General features: G+C 38.3%; 1 protein-coding gene across 1 annotated transcript; it reads right to left on the bottom strand.

Annotated features, from left to right (window-relative positions):
* Positions 1–2,022: 2,022 nt before the first annotated feature.
* Positions 2,023–2,582, bottom strand: LOC101153866 (putative signal peptidase complex catalytic subunit SEC11B). The gene has a single exon (XM_019032026.4). The coding sequence runs from the start codon at positions 2,550–2,552 to the stop codon at positions 2,049–2,051; it is 504 nt and encodes a 167-aa protein (XP_018887571.3). The 5' UTR covers positions 2,553–2,582; the 3' UTR covers positions 2,023–2,048.
* Positions 2,583–25,133: the final 22,551 nt, after the last annotated feature.

Here is a 25,133-nt window from a genome sequence, read left to right as displayed (position 1 = left end):
AAATTGTAGATGAATTAAACTTCTAAATGTAGAGAAAAAACATTGCTAGGTTAACTATGCTGCAATATCAAAAATATCTTAAGATCACAGTAGCTTAACATAGGAAAGTTTCTTTTTTTTTCTTTTTTTTGAGACTGAGTCTCACTCTATCACCTAGGCTGGAGTGCAGGGGCATGATCTCTGCTCACTGCAACCTCCGCCTCCTGTGTTCAAGCAATTCTTCTGCCTCAGCCTCCTGTGTAGCTGGGATTACAGGCACGTGCCACCATGCTCAGCTAATTATTGTATTTTTAGTAGAGACAGTGTTTTGCTATGTTGGCCAGGCTGGTCTTGAACTTCTGACCTCTGGTGATCTGCCTGCCTCGGCCTCCCAAAGTGTTGGGATTACAGGTATGAGCCACCACACCCAGCCAGGAAAGTTTCTTGATTATGTGAAGTCTGAAGTGAGCCTGGAGATTCTTCGAAGGAAGCTTCCTTCCATGTGGTGACTCAGGGATTAAGGCTGCTTCCATTTTGTTCCCACAAAATTTGAACCATTTGGTTTCAAGGTGTACTGCTGAAGTGGAAGAGAGATCTGAAGGTTCACACAGGAGTCTTCATGATCGGGGTGAAAATGACATAGAACTGCCTATGTCACCTCTGCTAACATCTCATTGGCTAGAATGAGTCACATCCATGTAACTTAATTCTGAAAAAGGTTGGAATGTGGTAACATACATGGATATTAAGTCAGCATTAAATATCTCAATCATAAAAAGTATAATTATCAAGAATAGACATACATTTTTATAAACTTGGGGTTGAGGAAGCTTCCTTAGGATTATTTAGAAAAGAAAAAGCAATAAAGGAAAAACTAAATTTAACAATAGAAAAGCTTAAAAGAATTAAACAGTGAAGGATGCCAAAAACAAAGTTAAAAGGCAAGCAACAGATTGAGAGAATATATTTGCCACACATACGAATTACAAATGTTAAAATTTCTAATGTGCAGAGTTTCTATAAAGAAAAAATAGGCCAGGTGTGGTGGCTTACACCTGTATTCCCAGCACTTTGGGAGGCTGAGGCAGGAAGATTGCTTGAGCTCAGGAGTTTGAGACCGGCCTGGACAACATAGTGAAACCTTTGTCTCTACAAGAAATAAAAAAAATCAGTCAGGCATGGTGATGTGTGCCTGTAGTTCCAGCTACTCAGTGGGGCAGAAGTGGGAGGATCACTTAAGCCCGAAAGGTTGACATTGCAAGGAACTGTGATTGTGCCACTGCACTCCAGTCTGGGTGACAGAGTAAGACCCTATCTCAAAAAAAAAAAAAAAATATATATATATATATATTTATATAGATGGTCAGTGATATAAATAATATAGATACTATATGAGGCAGTCCATTGCAGTATTGTGGTAATGGCATAAAATTGAACACAATTTAATTTTCAATAAGAGTCTCACTAAATCACTTACAGTATGGCTATACAACAGAATATCACATAGTCATTAAAAAAGAACAATGTGGATCTCTATACACTGACATGAACAAATATTCTTGATGTATAAGTGAAAAAAATGAGATGTAGATCACTATGGACAATGGTGATTGTAATTTGGGAAAAAATTAATGATATATAAATAAATAGATAAATAATATAAAACAATAAAAGTATTAAAATATGACAAAATAGGGAAGGATATGGATAAAACTTTACATTGTTAATCGCTAAAAAGTAGGGAGGCATTCACTTTGTAATTCATAGAATTTTCTTTTTTTTTGGCTCAACCTTTTAATATAAAAAATTCACTGCTGTACAAAAATGTGAAAGTGTGACAATGACAACTATGAAATCCTGTGAATGAAAGTCCCCTCAAATGCACTCTGTGGTGCACATGAGGCCGCCCACAAAAACTCTGGCGTGGAAACATAAACTAATGCAAACCAGTGCTGCCAAGAAGAGCCAACACGTGTGTTCTCCATTCCACCAATCACAGACCAATATCTACTCCAAACATCCAGTAACAAAAAGTGTGGCATCTTCCCAGGAACAGCAAGGCAGACTTCTTACTCACGATGGATCAGCACAAATAAACCCAGCAAAAAGAGCACTTCATACTTAAATTTAGGATAGTCATTCATGAGGCTCGTCCCAATTCCAATATAAGGAACAAATCCCCTGGCTCTCCCCACGACATCTTTTTTCTCTAGCCAATGTTGTTCTTGTTTATAGAGGCCTCTGTCATCAACCGCATTATTATCTCCTTTGGTCAAAAACTTGATATGCCCATTTTGCTTTTCATGAATCTTCAAGACTCGGTGAACTATAGGAATCTTTCTTTCTTCTATCCTTAGAACAGCAATTTCTCCCACTCGTATGGGATCTTCAGCTCGCTTTGTTAGAAAGAGAAGATATCCTCTATGAAATGCAGGTTCCATGATGCCACTGAGCAACACTACAATTGGACTTTCACTTCCAGTTATTACCATTAACCCCTTCCAGATCATGAGTGCTGATGAGACAATCATTCCGAAATTTAGGACTTGATAATAGAGCTGCCACTTGTTCATCCACTGCAAATCATCCAAAAAGTCTAGAGACAGTATGGCGGGGATGGCGAGCAGGACACCGGCAAGGGAGAGGGTGCGAGGACCAGCGGGCGGAACGACTGGCCTGTAATTCAGAGTTTTCTAAGTGATAACTTTTGTCTTTTTGTGTTCTGGGCATGGTTTAAATAGAAAACCTTCAATAATATTCACTCATTCATTTATTTATCTACCCATCTATCCAACCATCCATCCATCATTCCATCCATTCATTCTATCATACCTAAGAAACATTGATTAAAAATCTATTTGTAGGCATCGTGTTTGCCATGCACATTCAAGTCACATTTAGTTTAGCACAGCTTAGAATAAGAAGAAAAATGCCCATGTGTTTTTTCCTTTTTCTTCTAGTTGACTATTTTAAAACCAATCAACAAAACGTAAAGAGTCTGGCCCTGGGCTTCTTGCACACAACATCTGTTTTGGCTTCCCTGGCCTCTGGCCTTTGTCTGCCCTGTAGATGACAGATTAGTCGGGGACATCCTTCATAGTAGGAAATGGAGGTCAATAAAATTTGCACCAGGCTTTTCAATTTAGTATCATCCCAGTCAGGACATCCCAAAATAAAATTTGTTTTAAAAATAGATCTAGGAGGAGAAAAAAGATTGAAAACAAACAATCCTCTTATGTCACTAATTCTGTGAGAAAACCTGATTTAAAAACAAATCAGTTTCTTGTTCAGGTGCAATGATTTTGCGGGTAGAAAAAAAGCAGAACAAAAATAGTGCAAAGAGTCCAGTGTGATAAAGGATACTATAGAGCAAAACAGGAAGTTGTTTAATGGAAGGGAATAATTGACCTCAGAGCCTGAGACGTGAATAGATGCTTGGATGCAGAGGTTTTTGCATTTGTAAAGTGTTGTATCGATGCTTTATTGACCAGATTTGAATTGTACACCGTGGATTCTTTCTTTTTTTGAGACAGAGTCTTGCTCTGTCGCCTAGGCTGAAGTGCAACAGCGCGATCTTGGCTCATTGCAACCTCCACCTCCTGGATTCAAGCGATTCTCTTACCTCAGCCTCCCGAGTAGCTGGGATTACAGGCATGTGCCACCACGCCCAGCTAATTTTGTATTTTTAGTAGAGACGGGATTTTTCCATGTTGGTCAGGCTAGTCTAGAACTCCCGACCTCAGGTGATCCACCCATCTTGGCCTCCCAAAGTGCTGGGATTACAGGCTTGAGCCACCGCGCCTGGCTGGACACTGTAAATTCTTACTCTGATAATTCAAGCAAAATTTCTTGAATTAAAGAGGAGTATGAGGGAGGCTGTTGTGAGGTAAGTTTAATTTTTATCTTCATTCTGATCTTACAGGGGAGGAAATGAATGCTCAAAGAGATTCTGTGATTAGTTTGTGATAGAGCCAGTAAATAGAAGAACCCATCTCAAACCGGGTGTACCAACCCCAGACACTGGCAGAACACTCTCTTTATGTAAGACCTCAAAATCTTACTGGTTGGTGTCTGCTGACTTGTTTTTCTCTGTTATCTTGCCTGTCTGCAGTGACAAATTCAGTGCAGCTCTAACTCATGTGGACAGGGAGGAAATGATTCTAGGATTGAGGACTTAAGGGTGTTTGGAAGAGAAGAGAATTGTTTTGTTTTGTTTTGTTTTGTTAGTTGTTGTTTTCCTCAGACAGGACCTTGTCAACACTTTCAAATATGTAGGCTGTTTGCTGTTTCCTTTATGTTGGTCCCTGAGAAGGATCTGCCCTTCTACCCTGTTTCCCTGGGGGGTGTGGACAGAGCCTTTGTCTTTGGGGAAGGGGGTGATCTTGGGAAAAGGAGAACAGGGCATCCTGAGGACCTGCCCCGTCTAAGGAGAGAGAGCCGAACAGATGGCAGCTGCCACGCAGAGGGCACTTTGTAGGAACTCTGGCTGGAGCAGGCTTCCTGCGCTCCAATGCCAAATCCTTCCCTTCCAAGGCAATGCAGAGGAGCCTGATGACGTGGCTTGGGGCCAGTGGGCTTGTGGCCAAAGAGCACTAAATCAAAGCAAAGAAGAGGTGACACCTTAAAAGCAAACGACATTTCATGTTTGTTTTGGGAGGCAGAAAGAAATAAGTTGTAATTGCAAAAGAGTAGAAGATATAAAACAACATGGCTGTAAAATATTTTAATGTTATTTGTTTGTAAAAGGCTTTTCTTTAATGAATATGCTCTATTCTTATTAAGCAACTTTTCCAACATTTCACTAAATGAGGATGGTGAGTTTGTAATTTCTGGTTTTACCTGAAAATCGGTGACCTGGTGTTAGGGAGGCTCTTATCCCTTTAAAATAAACATAATGCACTAGTTTGTAATCTCTGCAGGTATATTAAAATGTTTTCAGTGATAAACATTTCTAGCTTTAAAACTTTTATCTCTTATCCAAATTCAAGATCTATGTCTTTAATGAACTCTTTCAACTGGACATTCAAACATGGAAAATGTTTCTAGATTCTCATCTCCCATAATCTGCTGAGAATGACTGTGAATTCCCAGAGGAAGACCTGCGGAAGATGGGGCTGAGCTTCTGGAGGCAATATTATGGGAGCATAGATCTTGGGGTACATTTCCTCAGAACTCAGGGGACTCCTAGGCACTCACTCATTTATCATGATCATACGTTTAATCTTTTTTACTTATGTTTCAGGAATATAAGGAAATGTATGTTTTAAAAGCATGAACACTCATACTTACTGAATACAATGCCTGACTAAGAAACAAGGCGTTATACCTTATTAATGAGGAGAAAATGCCAAGCTACCAAAGCATACATTGGAAAGCAATATGATAGAGTAGAAATAATGCTAGCTTTATTGTTCCTTTACATTTATTAGTAACCTTTAATGAGCTTCTGTTTGTGTCAGGAACTGAAGTTGCAGAGATGAAACTCTGAAATTACAGGTGCCCACCACCATGCCCAGCTAATTTTTGTGTTTTTAGTAGAGACGGGGTTTCGCCATGTTGGCCAGGCTGTTCTCGAACTCCTGGCTTCACGTGATCCACCCACCTTGGCCTCCCAAAGTGCTGGGATTACAGGAGTAATGCAGATGATGAAAGATACCCTTTCCTGACTCAGATGTGATGAGATACTTGTAAGACACACAAACACACACACACACACACACACACACACACACACACACACACACACACACACACACACCCTATACTATACTTCAGGAAGTGCTGTGGCAGACGGAAGCTCTGGGAACTAAGAGATCAGGAGTAAAGGGAATCTAACCCAAAGTGGGAGCAGGGTTAAGCCAGACAACTCCGGAAAGAAGGATGCAGCAGGCAGGAGGAACAGCATCTGCTAAACTCTGTGGTGGGGCAGAGCACTTGCACACAGGCAGCTGCCATGAATATGATTGGCTGGTGTAGGCTGTGCTGTTGGTGGTGGAGAGGAATTGTGGGGGGCCTGGGTATCCACACCAAAGAGCTGAGGCTTTCAGCAGGGGACCCAAAAGTTCACATCTGTTTACTCAGAGACTAAGGTGGAGATTTTTGCCTGGAGGGGTCTGAGGAGCACGTTAGAAGCTATGCAAACCTCTTGAAATTGTGTGCAATATGTTAGGAGTATGTGAGGGTGGGTAGGTGTGTGTGATGTGTGCGTTTTCCCCTGGGAAGGTTTGGTTATGTTCTTCCATCTTAAAATGTGTCATAACTCTCAGAAAGGGTGAGGAGCTCAACTAGGACAGAAGAGGGTGATCAGATTGGAAGGTTATTGCAATACTTCAGATGACTAATAATGAAGTCTTGGGCTGATAAAGTTGTCCTCGGGATGGATGGGCCAGGACAATTTCAGAGAGAATAAAGATATGGTGCTGACAGGATGTGTTATCTGATTAGATCTGCAGGGGGAAGGGGAGAGGGAGGAAGCTGCCCAGTGCAAGGCCTCTTGAACTGTGACCTGCCCCTGAGCTACCTGGGGCTCCTGTTCGAGTGTAGATTCTGACTAGAAGGCCTGGGGAGGACCCAGAGATTCCACATGGCTAACACGTTCTCTGGTGATGTCCATGCCATGCCATTGGTGCTGAGTAGCATTTTAAGTCACAAAGGTGGAGGTAGCATACTCTAGGTCCAATTCTCAACCTTGGCTGTCGACGCTTTCTCTGTTTAATGATTATGGGGCTTGGCATTGTGAGCATGGTAGGTGGTTGGACAGCATCACTGACCTCTGGCCATGAAATGACAGTAGCACTCCTGGGAGTGCTGAGGAGACAAACAACCAAAAACTTCTCCAGGTATTACCAAATATGCAGGGGTGGGAGTGGGGTCGAGGCACTGATCTAGAGGTTAACCGCTCTGGCTTCACGTTAAAATCATCTGAGGAGCTTTAGGAGCTATCAGTGCCTGGCCTCGCCCAGACTGATTATATTCTAATCTCTGTTTGGGGGTTGGGGACGGTGCCCACCCAGCTTTCGGGAAGTCCAGTGTGCAACCATCTCCGTGGTTGATGGGGCAGCCCGGCTGATAAAACCCAGGACTACACCTGAACGCAGGAAGAGGAGCAGTGTGGGCGGGGAGGTGGCCTGAGGAGTGAAGATAAGACTTCAGATTTACATGTTGATACGAGGGAAATGCCTGGGGCTCATTTAGATGGAGATGCTCACTTTGATTTTCTTGGTTAGTGACAAGCTCTGTGGCCTCGTATCTATGAAAAATATTTTCAGGTTTTTATTTTACTTGTCAATTCTGATAGTATCTACTCTATGAATAGAGTAGATTGATGAAAAGGTAAAATAAATGAATGGATGTGAAAGAAAGTAATAGCTGTCTTACACTATTGCACACACACATGCTCGAGAGTTCTTCAGAATTTTATTTGAAAAATCGTATTTTGAAGGTTTTGGAAAACACAGAACAACATTCTATAATATCAGGGCAAGAACTGACTTCTAGAAAAAAGAAAAACAAACAAAAAGCACAAATCATAATTGATGCATTCAAGTAAATTAAAAAGCACCATCAGGAAAGTTAAAAGACAAAGACTGAATGAAGGTATTTGCATAGCATATAATTGACAAAGCTTTAGCATAAAGAATATGCAATAAACTCCTAAAAATCAGTTACAGAAAGTTGAACAACCCAAGAGAAAATAGACATATGATATCAATAAGAAAGCTACAGAAGAGGAAACAGAAATAGCCAATATACATAATACTACAAGATGCTCAACCTCCACAGTGATCCGGCAAATGGCAGCTGGAGCTGCAATGTATACTGTTTCTTACCTACCAGATAGGCAAAATTTTACAAGTCTGATACAATGAAATGTTGCTGAAATGGCAAGGAAGAGGAAACTCATGCTGCTGGTAGGGATACAAATTAGTACTACGATTCTGTGAGCAATTTGGCAATATTAAAAATTAAAATGTCTAATAACCTGTGACACCATAATTCCATTCGTAGGTAGGTTGTTTACGTGCAGAGATGATTGCTGCAGCATTATTTCCAAAAGTGAAAAATTGTAAATGCCCTAAAGGTCTATCAGTAAGAGAATGGCTAAATAAATTGCATTCCTTTTAACATAATGGAATTTGTGTATTTTTACGAATATAAATAAATTAGAGCTTTAGATATTAACATAGATAAATATCAAAGGTGACTGAAAAAATGGTAAGTTACAGAAGCTGTAATTAGTGTATCCTGTTTATTTAAAATGTAAAAAATACAAAACAAGACTATATTTTATTTACATTGGCATACATTCTTACTTTAAAAAGAATCAAGTGCATGCACGGCAATGTTGAAAACCAAATTCAGGATATTGGTTCTTTGTAGGGGAGAGAGAAATGAGATTGGGGAGAGTGACACAGGGTGGAGAAGTTAAATAGTTTGCCCTGGTGTCAATAACTCAGAGAACAGGAGAGCCTGGATTATACCTCAGCCTCCGGCCCCAGAACCTGAACTCTTATGCTCTGTGGTTCATCCTGAATTTAAACTCTATCTCCGTATTGAAAAAAAGTTTCCTGGATGAGCTGTTGTGCTCAATCTGCTCATGATAATTTAATTGGAGAAATTATTGGTTATTGATAAATAATCTTAAATTTTGTGATTTAATCTTAAAATATTTCTAGCACAGCATTTCAGTACTAGCAAGTATCATAGTATAATTGTGTGACTACCTGTATTACATTTTTTAAACCTACATTTGATGTATAATACATTGACTAAAATAAAATTCCTCATCATTGAAAGTCAAAGATTCAGTACAATAATGATTTTTTATAAATCAGCTTTCTATTCCTTTGAAAATCAGTTTTCTACTCTCAAAAGTTCTGAATTTTCTACTAAAAAAATTCTAGTTTAATAAGATTTTGTGAACTTTATAAAAACATCTCTTTATACTGAGAAGGAAGGAGTCCATAAATCTTGAGTTTGAGCCCATGATATGGTTGTTTGGCTCCTAGAAGTGTCTGAAATAGGACCCAATGGAGCTTTCCTAATTTAAAAGTTCCTTCATGTACATGCTCACTCTTTGTCTTCGAGCTCAGATTGCTGTAACCAAGTCCCATGGACCCAGTGACTTACAAACAGGAATTTATTTCTCATAGTTCTGGAGGCTGGAAGTCCACAATCAGGATGCCAGCACGGCTGAGTTCTGGTGAGGGCCTCTTCCAAGTTGTAGAGTGCTGACTTCCTGTGTATCGTCATGTGGCAGAAAGACAGCCAGCAATCTCTTTGGCTTCTTTTCATAGGGGCACTAATCTCAGTCACGAGGGTCCCAGCCTCATGACTTTATCACCTCCCACAGGTCCCACCTCCAAACATCATCACATTGGGATTACAGTTTCAGCATATGGATTTTTGGGGGGACACAGACATTCAGTCCATTGTACCCTTGAACCCAAGGATTCTGTGGGGTGGGTAGATGCTATTTGTTACACTCATCAATTTGCAACTGATACCAAAGAGCAGTAGTTTAAGTGATTTGCTCTGAGACCCAGTGACCCTGTGGGGATTGGAGCCAGAATTGCAATGTAAAGCCCTTGGTGTCATCACTTGTGTTTGGTTCACTTGGACCTGCTGGTTATCATGCACACAGAAACATTGCTCACTGATTTGACCCCTTCCTCTTCACTGGAGCAGCTCTCCAGACCACCATGGCCTTCCTGCACAACCTCCTTCTGTCCAGAGCAGCAACAACTCTTGGCTCAGTTCATCACTTCCCCCTTGAAATGCTCTCTGGCTTCTGGGACCTCCTCTCTTGCTCTTTCTCAGTCACTTTGCAATCTCCACACTTCTAAATATTGGAGGTCTCAGGACTATGAAGTTCTCTTGTATCTACATGCATTTGTTATTTTTTAAAATTTAAAATATCGTAAAGACATACATAAATCAACAGAGAAGTAAACTCTAGGAAAGACCTTGGCTTTTGATCTATGCACCTGATCACTACTATTAGAGTGAGAATTAAACTATTTTCAGAGAACAGTTATTGGCTGATTTTTATGACACTTTGGATGATGCTAATACCAGAAGTGTCAGTATAAGAGCTAGGCTTACACAGCAAAGGCTTTGGAAAACATTTCCCCCCCCCCATCCTCAAGTTATGAGGCAGATTAGGAGCTAGAAGGATAATGGGCAGTGTTCATAGCACTGGGAATTTAGCAATTTTATCGGCAAATTAAGAGGAAGAGAGAAGGTGAGTATTAAATGTGGCCATTTCAAAATCCTTGGAATACTGTGTTAACCCTCAAGAGAAGCAGCAGATAAGGAACCAGAAATACATTTGGCACCGAGAGGCTGGGGACACATAGCCAACAAAACAGATGAAGTTGGAAGAGATATGATGAAGCAGTGAAATAAATTTATTGTGTATCAGTTGATGATATGTGCTAAGAAAAAGAAATAATTAGTGGGATAGAGAGTGATGGTGTGAAAGTGCTATTTTTTCCATAATGCTCAGGGAAGTGCTAAAGGTAATATTTGACTAAAGGCTTGATTGAAAAGAGGTCAAGCTAGCTTTGGAGTTTCTAGTAGGCAGTTTGAGATGTACAATGATTGGTAAGGGGTGGGATGTGAGCTGGAGTCCAGATTCAGGACTTGTAGGCACATAGCAGGTATTGAAAACCATGGGGCAAGATGAGGTCATCTAGTCAATGTTTAATGGCCATGAAAAGAGCAAGGCCCCCAAGAGATGTGGGACATCTCAAAGGAAGTGTACCAAAGCTGACTGGGTTGGAGGGTCTAAGCAGGGAGGTGGAAAGCCCAGGTGGGGTGATATGGTTTGGCTGTGTCCCCACCCAAATCTCATCTTGAATTGTAACTCCCACAATTCTTGGGAGGAACTGGTGGGAGGTAATTGAATCATGGGGGTGGGTCTTTCCTGTGCTGATCTTGTGATAGTGAATAAGTCTCATGAGATCTGGTGGTTTTATAAAGGGGAGTTTCTCTGCACAAGCTCTCTCTTTTGCCTGCTGCCATGTCAGAAGTCCCTTTGCCCTTCCTTCATCTTCTGCCATGTTTGTGAGACCTGCCCAACCATGTGGAACTGTGAGTCAATTAAACCTCTTTTTCTTCCCAGTCTCAGGTATGTCTTTAGTTTCCACAGTGTGAAAACAGACTAATACATGGGTTGCCATGGAATGCAAAATAAAAGTCTTTCAAGAAAGGGGGTGGGTGTTAGTATGTCTTTTGCTGCTATGAAGTCAAGTAAAGAAAGGATTGTGAAGTTGCTATTATGGTAGATCCTCTTCAAAGATGGCCCCACCAATTCCTTCTTCTCCGTATGATACACATGCCTATGGGGTGATAGCTGAAGCTGGATCTAGAGGAAAAAGGAATTTTTTTCTTTTTAAAGATAGGAAATTCTAGAGCATATTTGAAACAAGACAGAAGGAGAAATAGATGATATAGGTTGTAAATGGAATTCCGAAGTGAAAAAGCATAAGGCCTTTGATAGAACATTTCATTGCTAGCAGTAGAATGGGGTGCACAGTATGGGAAAAGAAGCAAGTGGATTGTTCTTTGGTGGATGGAAGATGAAGGGCCTCCTAGTGATAGTTGCTAGCTTCTTCGAAAGGCAATGTTAACATCTGATGGGGCCAGGGGTGTGTATTTTTATGAGAGGTTTGAGCCAAGAGGAACAAACAAAAGGGAGAAAAAAAACCCTTTGCACCTCCTATTTTGTTTTCACTATATGAGCTGCCCAGGTTCATAAACTATTAGTGACTATTTTTATATTAAGCACAAAATATTAGAATTTAAGTCAGAATTCAATTTTTTCTTACAATTTCACTAAACTACGTTTTAAAGTTTACTTCTCTGTTTGTAAGACCCATTTATCTTCAAATTTTATGTTCAATATAAACATGTAAATGTAATTTATTAAGAAACTATTAAATGGAAATACTTATCATTTATGTTTAGTAATTAGAATCTGTCTTTACCACTCTCTTTTAGGAAGAAAAGTGAAAACCATCTTGATAGGTTTTAGAATGAGATTTTCATGAGAGCCAATGCAATGTCCATGCTTGTTTATGACATATTTAAAGTGCTTAAAGGAAATATCCATGGATTATCAGGATTTTAAAAAGTCATATGTGTTGTCAAACTCTCTAATGCACAATATTGGAGTGCCACCACAAAGTCAGCTAAAATATGCTAAAGGTAATTAAATATGTCTTAGAGTTGTTTTTTCCCTTTTGGGGGGTTTGAGTTTTAGAGCTTTGTTTGATTGTTTGTAAGGGTTAGTCAGAGAATAAAAGTGTCATGGTAAGTAAGGAAATGTTCATGAAATAGTGCACTCATCCTTACAACTTTTTTTTTTTTTTTTTGCTACAGATAAGCCTGTTGTTAGTGATAAGGAATTTAACATGCTTTATCTTAGAAAAAGAAAAAAATAGAACAAATGCATCTTAGATTTCAATGAGTTAATTTATAGCAAGGGAGACTTTTCTGTTTGTAATGACACAGGATGGTCACCAAATAATTGACCCAATGGAGGGCTGGGGCTCTGTCTGAGCCTAGAGCCTGGTCCCAGTGGCATCCTGTTGTTGTTTTTCTTCATTCAGGGATATCCACATGGAGGAGGTTTGAGGAAATCAGATTGGACACAAGTTCTGAACAGTTTTTACTGCTAGAAGCTGTAAATATTATAAGACTTGTTTTGCTTTTCCTGGAGTTAATATTTCTTGGGCAATGGGATAGCATCCTAGTTTTGATCTGCATGGGATGTTGCATAAGCTACTTGGTCAAATGAGGGGGCAGAAGTAGTCTCCAGTGTCTCTTCCAGTTCTGTGTTTCTGATTCCATATAAATTAAATTTCACACAACACTGAACTGTAAGAAGTAACTTGCAACATGATTCTGCATTTGCCAATCTGACTTTTAAAAAGTCACACTAATATATTAAAACCCAAAATGTGTTAAGTGAATAAAGTATTTGAAATTTAAAAAGTGATACCTGGAATGAAAGGAAAGGATGCCTTGACCAGTTTTACTAGGGTAGCCCCACTGTTCCAACGTTTGAGGGTATGAAAGAGTATAAAATGATGTCTCATTAACACCTCCTCACACTATTTTGAATTAATCAGAATAAACATAGAGCCCATTTTCTGACAGCCTGTGAGCCCAAACGTGGCATCCTATAGTTGTTCTTTGAGAGAAGTCAAGGACTCAAAGGCCCAGCTCTCACCAGACTGTTCAGAATGTAAATTTTACCAACTCCAAAACCTGAGGAAGACACTGATGATTATATTTCCCCTTCTCGATATTACTATTAGAAGGATTTCCTAGTATGTTACTTAATTGTGCCCCGGTTTTCTCACCTGAAAAGTCAGAATAATGGTACCTACTTCATAGGGCTATTCTGAGGATTAAGTGAATAATGTTATACAATAGGTAAAGTTTTTTAGTATTAATATAATTTGTTATTGTCCCATCTCCAATACTATTTCCTTCCTCTTTAAAGTTATATGCATCATTGCACCACTCTTGTGTGGGTTTTTGTGGTACCATAACAATATTATGTACATGCTTTAAAAATTTGTATAGCTGCTAATTCTTTTTTCTTTTCTTTTTTTTTTTTTTTGAGACGAAGTCTTGTTCTGTCACCAGGCTGGAGTGCAGTGGCACGATCTCGGCTCACTGCAACCTCTGCCTCCTGGGTTCAAGCGATTCTCCTGCCTCAGCCTCCCGAGTAGCTGGGACTACAGGCGTGCACCACCACACTCAGCTAATTTTTGTATTTTTAGTAGAGACGGGGTTTCACCATGTTGGCCAGGATGGTCTTGATCTCTTGACCTCGCGATCCACCTGCCTCAACCTCCCAAAGAGCTGGGATTACAGGCGTGAGCCACCATGCCCAGCCTCTATAGTTGCTATTATACATATTCTTCTATAATGTGTTTTCAGTCTGCAAAATGTTTTTGATATTTGTTTGATATATGTTTATCTAGCTTACTGATTTTTACTGATATATAACTTGGAGTTTACTTACTCATTGCAATATTAATGACATTTAGACACTTCATTTTTTAAAAACAGAGACAAAGTCTCACTCTGTTGCCCAAGCTGGAGTGCAATGGTGCAATCTCAGCTCACTGCAACCTCTGCCTCCTGGGTTCAAGTGATTCTCCTGTCTCAGCCTCCCGAGTAGGTGGGACTACAGGCACACACCACCATGCCTGGCTAGTTTTTATATTTTTAGTAGAGACAGGGTTTCACTACATTGGCTAGGCTGGTCTTGAACTCCTAACCTTGTGATCCTCCTGCCTCCACCTCCCAAAGTGCTGGGATTACACCGCACCTGGCCATTTTATTATTCTTTTCAATACCAATGTTTATCCTATACATATTTTACCTGGCTCTGTAAGGTGTTATCTAGAAGTGGATTTGCTGGGTCATACAAACTGTGCATTTTCAGCCATAGTAGGGATTGCCACATTGCTATCCAAAGTAGTCAAAGTTACAGTTTCAACAACAGTGCATGTATAAGTGTTCTGTCCTCTCTGTCTCCTTGTCAACATTTACAATTGTGTCTTTGCCAATTTGACAGGTGTGAAAAGACATACTATAGTTTTAGTTTGCATTTTCCTGATGAACAAATAAGGTGAGCAACTTTTTATATTTATTGGCTCTTCAGATTTCTTCTCCTGAGACTTGTCTGTTTGTATACTTTGCTATTTTTCTATCAGGTTGTTTGTCTTTTCCTTTTGATTTGTAGGTCTTCATAGACTCATAAATGTACAGTTGATTCTCATTCTCAGTAGTTACATTCTATAAAGTCACAAAGAACACTGAATTAGTGAATACTGAACTGTTGCTCCCAGGGGAAATACAGGGCTAGGTTCCAGGGAGCCTTCCTTCACTACATTTTCTTCACCTGATCCATACATAAACTTGTTTTATGTATGTTTCTGCTTAAAGACACATGTTTAATATATATTGTTGATTCATTAGCATTGAGTTCATGGCCAACAGCACTGTAACTCCTACCTGAAGGAAGCTTATGTAACACAAGTATTTTCTTTTTTTTTAATTTTAGTTTTAATTTTAAGTTCCGGGTACATGTGCTGGATGTGCAGGTTTGTTACATATGTAAGCGACATATGTATTTTCTCTACAAGGCAATCACAACCTCTTGTGCTTAGGAACATTAGACAGCACTTCAGTGATATGCTTTGGGGCCATTTTAAATAGGGAAGTCACTACCAAAAAGCACAAAAATGCAAAAATATGGCACTAAATACACCTTGAATAGGACATTTGTTTACAGTTTGAGAGCTGAAACAAGAAGGCAGAATGCTGCCTTGTTTGGCTTCAGCTGGGAATGTGCGTTTCAGGTAGCTCAAATTTTTCACTGCTCTGTGCATGGCTGTGAATGACTGTGAAAGTACCATCAGTATTGATTTTGAAGTTACAAATAAATTTTAGTGAGTAGGTGAATTCACAAATAAGGAATCTACAAATAGTGAGGACTGACTTTAATTTGTTCATTGTACACAATTCAAATATTTTTCTCCACTCTGTTTTTAAACAATGTTTATGTGTCTTTTGTCATACAGAACATTTTATTTAAACTTTTTCAATTTTACTAAGCTTTCCTTATATGGTTTATGGGTTCCATTTTGTTTTAGGCATCTTTCCCTATCCAGATATCAGATAAATATTCTTACATGTTATCGTATAAACGTTTTATAGTTTTGCCTTTCCCGTGTAGATTTTTTGTTTTTTTTTTTTTGAGACAGGTTCTTACTTCCATCACCCATGCTGGAGTGCAGTGGCATGATCATGGCTCATTGCAGCCTCAACTTCCCAGGCTCAGGTGATCTTCCCACCTTAGCCTCCTGAGTAGGGGGGACTACAGGTATGCACTACCATGCCCAGCTAATTTTTTGTGTGTTTTCAGTAGAGACGGGGTTTTCCCACGTTGCCCAGGCTGGTCTCAAACTCCTGGGCTCAAGCAATCCGCCCGCCTTGGCCTCTCAAAGTGCTGGGATTACAGGTGTGAGCCAGCATGTCCAGCCTCCCATGTAGATTGTTAATCTATTACAATTATTTTTTTGAGTAAAAGATGTGATAAGAATTGAATAAAAATTCTCCAAACTTATTAACTAGAGCTTTTGCTTTGATTCATAGTATAGCTTCTGTTATATATCAAGTTCCCATATATAATGGTCTGTTTCTAGGCTATTCTTTTCCAAGTTTGTGTATTCTTTAAGAAAGTCCATACTTTAACAAACTATTATAGCTTTATGCTAAGTCTTTCTATTTGGAAAGGAATGCTCCTTCTCCCTTCTCCCACCTTATTCTTCTTCAGAATTGTATCTTACTTTCCCCAAATGAGTTATAAGACTTGTCAACTTCTTTGAAAAATGTGGTTAGTTGCATGATTAGAATAGCACTCGATTTACAGGTCTTTTGGGGGCAAATTATCATTGTTATATGACATTGGGTTTTTCCATTTATAAATCATAGTATTTTTCTCCTTTATCCTTTTAAAAAGTAGTTATAATTTTTCTCAATGCAGATCTTGTATATCCCTTGTTCTATTTATTCCTAGGTACCTTGTAGTTTGGTTGCACTTTGAATGAGATTTTAAAAAGGCATCATTCCTAACAGATTTTTGCAGGTATGTAGTAAACCATTAACTTTTATCTAGCAATCTTGCTAAAGAACTTATTAGTTTTAATGATTTGTCTATAGATACTCTTGGATTTTTAATGTAGGTAATTACATCAACTATGAAAACATATAATTTTGTCTGTTCTTCAAAGTGTTATTTCTTTTTCTTGTTCAGTTGTGTTGGCTAGTGTTTTTATCTTGATGCAGCTGTGTACTTGCAACAAATCAGCTCTGTGTTTTCAAATGACCAGTTGGAACCAGGTGTTTTCTCTGTTTATAGTCTGCAGTAGCCTGACTGTTACAGAACTCTGAAAGATGGCCTAGGTCCTGGGCACATTATTTAACTACCTATGACTTAGTATCCTAATTTATAAAATAGAGATAATAATAGAACCTTCTTGATCAGGGCTGTTTTGATGACTAAGTGAGTTAATATTTATAAAAGCGTTAAAACTGTGTCTGACATGTATAAAGAGCTCAACAGATCCTATCAATCACTACTACTACTGCTAGTACTGCTACATAAGAATGACATTGGCTTTGGGAGGCCTAGGTGGGTGGATCACAAGGTCAGGAGATCGAGACCATCCTGGCCAACATGGTGAAACCCCCGTCTCTACTGAAATACAAAAAATTAGTTGGGTGTGGTGGCACACGCCTGTAATCCCAGCTACACGGGAGGCTGAGGCAGGGTAATCACTTGAACCCAGAAGGCAGAGGTTGCAGTGAGCCGAGATTGCACCACTTTACTCCGGCCTGGTGACAGAGCAAGACTCCATCTCACAAAAAAAAAAAAAAAAAAAAAAAAAAGAATGACATTGGCTAACAAGCACGTAATAGGTATACACATTTATGGGGTACATGTATTTTGATAGAGGCAGGCAATGCATAGTAATCACAACATAGAAAATGGGGTATCCATTCCCTCAAGCATTTATCCTTTGTGTTGCAATCTATTATACTCTTTTAGTTATTTAAAATGTGCAATTAAATTATTTTTTACTATAGTCACCCTGTTGTGCTAGTAAATACTAGGCCTTTCTCATACTTTGTAACTATTTTTTTGTACCCATCTGTCCACTTTTGATATTAAGATTTTGCAAGCTTTGTAAAATGAGTTCTTTAGTTTTCATTCTCTTTCTATTCTTTTAAGTGTGTTAATGTAAAAATAGGAATAACTGTTTTTTAAAATTTTGGCAAAACTCACATTTGTAACTGGTTAAGCCTGGAGATTTTCTGACATTGATGACTGATTTAATTATTTAATGCTTGATGTCCATTCATATTTTAAAATGTCTTTTGGAGTTAATTTTGGTAATTCCTATTTTCTAGTTGTCAAATTTATTGGCATAAAATTGTTCATAGTATCTTTTTTGATGTCTTAAAGCTTTACTATACCTGTTGTGACCAATTCTGTCATAGAAAGAGTAAAATCTGTTCTGTTAGTTTATTTCTTTTTATTTATTTATTTATTTATTTATTTTTGAGACGGAGTCTCTCTCTGTCGCCAGGCTGGAGTGCAGTGGCGCAATCCCGGCTCACTGCAACCTCTGACTCCCTGGTTCAAGTGATTCTCTTGCCTCAGCCTTCCAAGTAGCTAAGATTACAGGCATATGCCACCACGTCCAGCTAATTTTTGTATTTTTAGTACAGCCGGGGTTTCACCATGTTGGCCAGTATGGTCTCGATCTCCTGACCTCGTGATTCGCCCGCCTCGGCCTCCCAAAGTGCTGGGGTTACAGGCGTGAGCCACAGCGCCCGGCCCTGCTAGTTTATTTCAAAGATTTAGCTTTTGCTTTCATTTCTCTAATTTCTTCTTAATTTCATCATTTTTCATTATTGCCTTTTACTTTCTTTGGGTTACCTGTGCTGTTTTACTAAATCCTAGAGTCATATGCTTAGCTCATTAATTTCCATTTCTTCCTAATGCATACACTTAAGCATATACATTCCCTTTAAATACTGATTTTGTGGCATCCCATGGAGTACTACATGTTTGGTTTAAAGAGTCACCAAGGATTATAATAAAAGAGTCACTTCCCTTCTTAACATCCTTATCCCTAATCTTACTCCACAGAGACGACTATTTTTAAAACATTTTTAGCTATTTCTTTTGGAGCCTATTGCTTTATTTCTAATTAACATGATATAGTTTCATTTCTATTTATTTATTTATTTCTCCACCACATGAGCTATTTTCATTTCTTGATATTGGAGTTTAAATATGATCTACTGACTTCTTACTACGGAAGATGAGATTTGTCCCCACAGCTTTCCCCTTCCTCCATCTGTTAATAGAGCCTTGTCTCCATTTTGCAGTAAATCAATATTCAGAGTTTGCATTATTATATAGATATATAGGTATAATTCACAGAAGAGCTATGTAGTATGCTGTGATTACATTTCCTGTTTTGCCACCTTTTTCCTTTCAAAAGTTAATAATGGGCTTTTATTTTTTTTTTAGTTTTCCATTTTCTTATCACTCTTTCATCCCTAAGGCCACCTCTATAATTCAAATCTTCTCCCACTGTGGTCATACACATTGGGTATTCGATTGCTTGTATCTTTTTCCCAGAGGTAACCCTCCTAGCATCCTCTGTCCGATCCTTCCAAATCCTTTCAGTCTGGACTTGTGCTTTACGCCTGCTGTGCAGCTCCCGTCTTGGGATTTCCCTTCACTGTCATGCTGGGGAGTCCATCTGCCTTTTTTTTTTTTTTTTTTTTTGAGGTGGAGTCTCACTCCGTTGCCCAGGCTGGAGCTCACTGCAACCTCCACCTCCTGGGTTCAAACGATTCTCCTGCCTCAGCCTCCCAAGTAGCTGGGACTACAGGTGCCTGCCACCACGCCCGGCTAATTTATGTATTTTTAGTAGAGATGGGGTTTCACCATGTTGGCCAGGCTGGTCTCGAACTCCTGACCTTGTGACCTGCCCGTCTTGGCCTCCCAAAGTGCTGGGATTACAGGTGTGAGCCACTGCGCCCAGCCCATCTGCCTTTCTTCAGGGTTCACGTCACTGATTTTTTGGCACCTGCACCTCCCCTGTTGTTAATGCTGTTATTTTGGTGGAGCACATTCTGCAGTAGCTTTCTGAGAATGGGTGCATAATATTTTGGATCACTTTATGTAATTCTTAAACATTTCTGAAATATTTTGGCATTTTTACTCATCTGTATTATTCTGGAGATTTGTCATAATGTGCTTTGGTGTGGGTCCTTTTCCTTTATTGTCCTGGGAACTTTGTAAGTCCTTCCAATTTGGAAACTCATATTGTTACAGAGTAGGGAAATTTCTATAATTCTATGATAATACTCTCACTTTTCTTTCTCCTTTAGGTGTTTATGGAAAAACTAGGATGAGATGTTGGATCTCCTGAATTTATCCTCTGCATCTCTTCGCCTTTCTCTCTTATTTTCCATCATCTCTTTGTGTGTTTATGTATCTTTCATCTTTAAGTCTAAATATAATTTTTCTTATGATTTCTTCTTTGATCCATGAGTTATTTAGAAGAATCTTTTATCGTTTCTAAAGCATATGTGTGCATATTTGGGTAAGTTATTGGAACTCTTTCTATCATTGATTTTTAATTTTATTGCATTTTGATCAGATAATGTGGTCAATATATAATTTTAAAAATACTTGTTGAATTTTCTTTTGACTTAATTTTCCTTTTTTGGGGGGGGGTGGGGGGAGGGAGATGAAGCGTTACTCTGTTGTATAGGCTAGAGTGCAATTGCATGATCTCAGCTCACTGCAATCTCTGCCTCCTGGGTTCAAGTGATTCTCTTGCCTCAGCCTCCTGGGTAGCTGGGGCTACAGGAGCACACCACCATACGTGGCTAATTTTTAAATTTTTCTGTAGAGACGGGGTCTTACTGGGTTGCCCAGTCTGGTCTCAAACTCCTGAACTCAAGTGATCCTCCCAACTCAGCCTCCCAAAGTGTTGGGATTACAAGTGTGAGCCACCATGTCCAACCACTGATCCGTCTGTATAGCTTTGCCTCTTCCAGAACACGATGTAAATGGAGTCACGCGATATGACATCTCCTGGGTCTGGCTTCTTTCACTTAGAAAAAAGCACTTTAGATGAGACACATGGACATGTAGAGGGGAACACACAGTGGGGCCTGTTGGAGGGTGAAGGGTGAGAGGAGGGACAGGATGAGGAAAAATAACTAGGATTAATACCTGGGCGATGAAATAATCTGTGCAACAGACCCAAGTTTGCCTATATAACAAATCTGCATGTGTACCCCTGAACTTAAAATAAAAGTTAAAAAAAGAAAAACATATTTAAGATTTACCCATGTTGTTGCATGAATCAATACTGTTTTCCTTTTTATTGCTGAGTAGCATTCTATTGTGTGGACATGCCACAGATTGTTGATCCAGTCACCTTTTGAAGCATATCTAGGTTGTTTCCAGTTTGGGGATATTATGAATAAAATTGTTATAAACTTTTGCGTAAAAGTTTTTAGGCAAACATATGTTTGCATTTCACTTAGGTAAATACCTAAAAATTGTATTTCTGGGTCATATGGCAAGTGTATGTTTAATTTTATAAGCCACAGTTAAATTGTTTTCCGAAATGGCCATACGATCTGCATTCCCACCCACAAAAAGCAGGGGTTCCCATCGCTCTGTATTCTCCCTAGTCTTGGCATTGTTAGTTTTAAAAAAAAAATTTAGCCATTCTAGTTATGTGGTGGTAACTCTTTGTGGTTGTATTTTACTTTTCTTAGTGACTACTGATGTTGGATTTTTTTTTCTAAAAATTGTCATCTGTTTATCTTTGGAGAAGTATGTTTTCATTTAAAAAGTGTAGATTAATTCTAATTGCTGAGCTTTAAGAGTTCTTTATATATATATTATCATCAGATGAAGCTTCTTAATGGGAAAAATCCTCCACACTTTACTAATATGTTTCCATCTTGATCTTATCATTTTGATCTATGTGTGTGTGTGTGTGTGTGTGTGTATGTGTGTGTGTATATATATATAATATATATTCTAACTTTAATTTTAAGTTCTGGTGTACATGTGCAGGTTTGTTACATAGGTAAATGTGTGCCATGGTGGTTTGCTGCACCGATCAACATATCACTTAAGTATTAAGCCATTTATGCCTAGTGTTCCATTATTGGAACACAAGCTTGTTGGAGTTGTTTGTATCCTACTGCTCATGGTCATCACCGAGGTCTGATTTTTCACACAAAAAATCTGCAACCTCTGGCATAAATGGGTTAAGCCCTGCATGCATTAGCTGTTTTTCCTAATGCTCTTCCTCCCCCGACCCCACCCCCTGACAGGCTCCAGTGTGTGTTGTTCCCTTCTCTGTGCCCATGTGTTCTCATTGTTCAGCTCCCACTCACAAGTGATAAGATATGGCATTTAGTTTTTTGTTCCTTAATTACTTTGCTAAGGATCATGGCTTCCAGCTCCACCCATGTGCCTGCAAAGGACATAATCTTGTTCCTTTTTATGGCTGTATAGTATTTCATGGTGTATACATACCACATTTTCTTTATCCAGTCTATCATTGATAGGCATTTTGGTTGATTCCATGTCTTTGCTATTGTGAATAGTGCTGCAAGGAACATACACATTCGTGTATCTTTGTAACATAATGCTCTGTAATCTTTTGGGTATATACCCAGTAATGGTATTGCTGGGTCAAATGTTATTTCTGGTTCTAGATCTTTGAGGATTGCCACACCGTCTTCCTCAATGGTTGAACTAATTTACGTTCCCACCAACAGCGTAAAAGCATTCCCATTTCTCCACAACCTCAACGGCATCTGCTGTTTCTTGACTTTTTAACAATTGTCATTCTAACTGGCGTAAGAAGGTATCTCTTTGTGTTTTTGGTTTGCATTTTTCTAATGATCAGCAACGTTGAGCTTTTTTTCATATGTTTATTGTCTGCATGAATGTTTGTTCATGTCCTTTGCCCACTTTTTAATGAGGTTGTTTTTTTCTTATAAATTTATGTAAGTTCCTTGTAGATTCTGGATATTAGACCTTTGTCAGATGGATAGATTGCAAAATTTTTCTCCCACTCTGTAGTTTGTCTGTTTGCTCTGAGGATAGTTTCTTTATGTATTTTAACACAAGTCTTGTATCAGATATGGGATTTATAAATATCTTTCTCCAAGTCTGTAGCTTATCTTTTCATTCTCTTAACACTGTGTTTGACAGAGCAATGTTTTCAGTTTTTAAAAAGTCCATTTTATAAACTTTTCTTTTGTGGGTCAAGCTTTTAGTTTCACATCTAAAAACTTGTTGCCAAACCCAAGGTAACACAGATTTTTCTCCTACATCTCTTCTAGAAGTTTTAAGGTTTTAAATTTTGAATTAGGTTAATGATCTATTTTGAGTTAATTTTTGTATAAGGCATGAGTTTTTTTACACATGGCTGACCAGCTGTTCTAACAACGTTTGTTGAAAAGATACAACTTTCTTCATTGACTTGAGTTTGTACCTTTGCCAAAAATCAATTGACTATATTTGTGTCTATTTCCAAGATTTTTATTCTGTTTCATTTTTATATGTATCTATCCTTTTGCCAATATCATATGGTTAGATAACTGTAGCTTTATAATAAATTTTGAAATCAGGTAGAGTCCTCCAACTTTGTTCTTTTTCCAAATTGTTTTGGCTTTTCTAGTTCCTTTGTTTTTCCATATACATTTTAGAATTAGTTTGTCTATATTTACAAAGAAGCTTGCTGGAATTTTGATTTTGATGTACTGAATCTGTACATCAACTGGATAAAATAGATACCTTAACAATATTGAGTCTTTCAGTCCATAAATATAGCATATCTCTCTGTTTACTTAAATCTTCTTTAGTTCTTTCATTAGTGTTTTATACTTTTCTGTATACAGACCCTGTACATATTTTGTTAGATTTAAGTATTTCCATATTTAAGTACATATTTAAGTGTCTCAATTTTGGTGCTATTACACTTGGTTGTATTGTTTTTCGCATTTTAAATTTCAGTTGGTCATTGCTGTATGTAGGAAGACAATTGGCTCTTCTATATTGGCCACGTATCCTGTGACCTTGTTAAACTCACTTTTTAGTTCTGAGAGATGTTTTTGTAGATTCTTGGGATTGTCTTTTTAAACAATCATGTCAATTGAGAATAGGGACAATTTTATTTCTTCCCTTTCTCTTTGTGTGACTTTTATTTCTTTTTCTTTACTTACTGAAAAGGACAGGAATTCCAGTGTGGTATCAAACAAGTGTGGTGAGAGAAGATAGCCTGTCCTTGTTCTCATCTTATGGAGAAAGCATTCCATTTTCTACCACTGAGGTTAGTTGCAGGTTTTATAGTTTTATGTATATATGTATATAGTATGTAGTGTCTTTCATAAGATTAAGGACATTCCTTTCTAATTCTAGTTTGCTGAGACTTTTTACTATGAAGTAATGCTAAATTTTGTCAAATGCTGGCTTTAGAATCAATTGAGATGATTGTAAGGGTTTTCTTCCTTAGTTTCTTAATATCATGAATTATATTACTTGATTTTCAAATATTGAAGCGGCCTCACATTCCTGGGATGAATCCTGCTAGATTAGGATGCGTAATCCTTTTTCTATTAATATATTGCTGGGCTCAATCTGTTGAAGAAATTTATATCTATGGCTTGATATAATAATGGTTTGCAATTTTCTTTTACCGTCTTTTGTTTCAAATTAGATTAGTTCTGGCCTCACAAAGTGACTTGGAATGTTTTCCCTTCTTTTATTTGCTGGAGAAGACTGATAGATTTGTTCTTATTTCTTCCCTAAATATTGGTAGATTTCACCAAGGAAATCATCTATGCCTGGAGTTTCCTGTGTGGGAAGGTTCTCAGTTACAATTCAATTTCTTTAATAGACATAGTGTTATTCAAGTTCTCGATTTCTTCTCAGTGAGTTTTGGTGGTTTATGTCCTTTAGAAAATTGGCGTAGTTCATCTAAGATGTTGAATTTATGGAGGGTATGCAGCTGTTTATTGTATTCTCTTATTATTCCTTTGATGTCAGTGAGGCAAAAAATGAAGTTCTACTCTTTTGTTCTTGGTATTGTTATTTATATCTGCTCTCTTTTCTTCTTAGACTCACTAGAGGCTTATCAATTTTATTGAGAATCAGCTTTTGGTTTCATTGGTTCTCTCTATTGTTTTCCTGTTTTCAATTTCATTGATTTCTGTTCTCATCCTTATTATTTCATTTCTTTACTTGCTTTGGGTTTAACTTACCATTCTTTTTCTAATTCCTTAAGATAAAAACTTAGGGTACTGACTTTAGATCTTGTTCTTTCCTAACATAAACATTCATTGCTGTAAATTCTCTTTGAGCACTATTTCAGCTGCACTCGCAAATTTTGTTTTTATTTGCATTCAGTTCAAAGTACTTTCCAATTTTGCTTGGGACTTCCTCTTAGACCTAGTATTATTTAAAAGTATGTTGTTTAATTTCCACATATTTTGAGGTTCCC

Source organism: Gorilla gorilla, chromosome 7, assembly GCF_029281585.2.
Source record: "Gorilla gorilla gorilla isolate KB3781 chromosome 7, NHGRI_mGorGor1-v2.1_pri, whole genome shotgun sequence".
In the NCBI taxonomy this organism is placed as follows: domain Eukaryota; kingdom Metazoa; phylum Chordata; class Mammalia; order Primates; family Hominidae; genus Gorilla; species Gorilla gorilla.
Note: the sequence above shows the minus strand (reverse complement) of the source record. Positions and strands in the feature narration are given on the sequence as shown.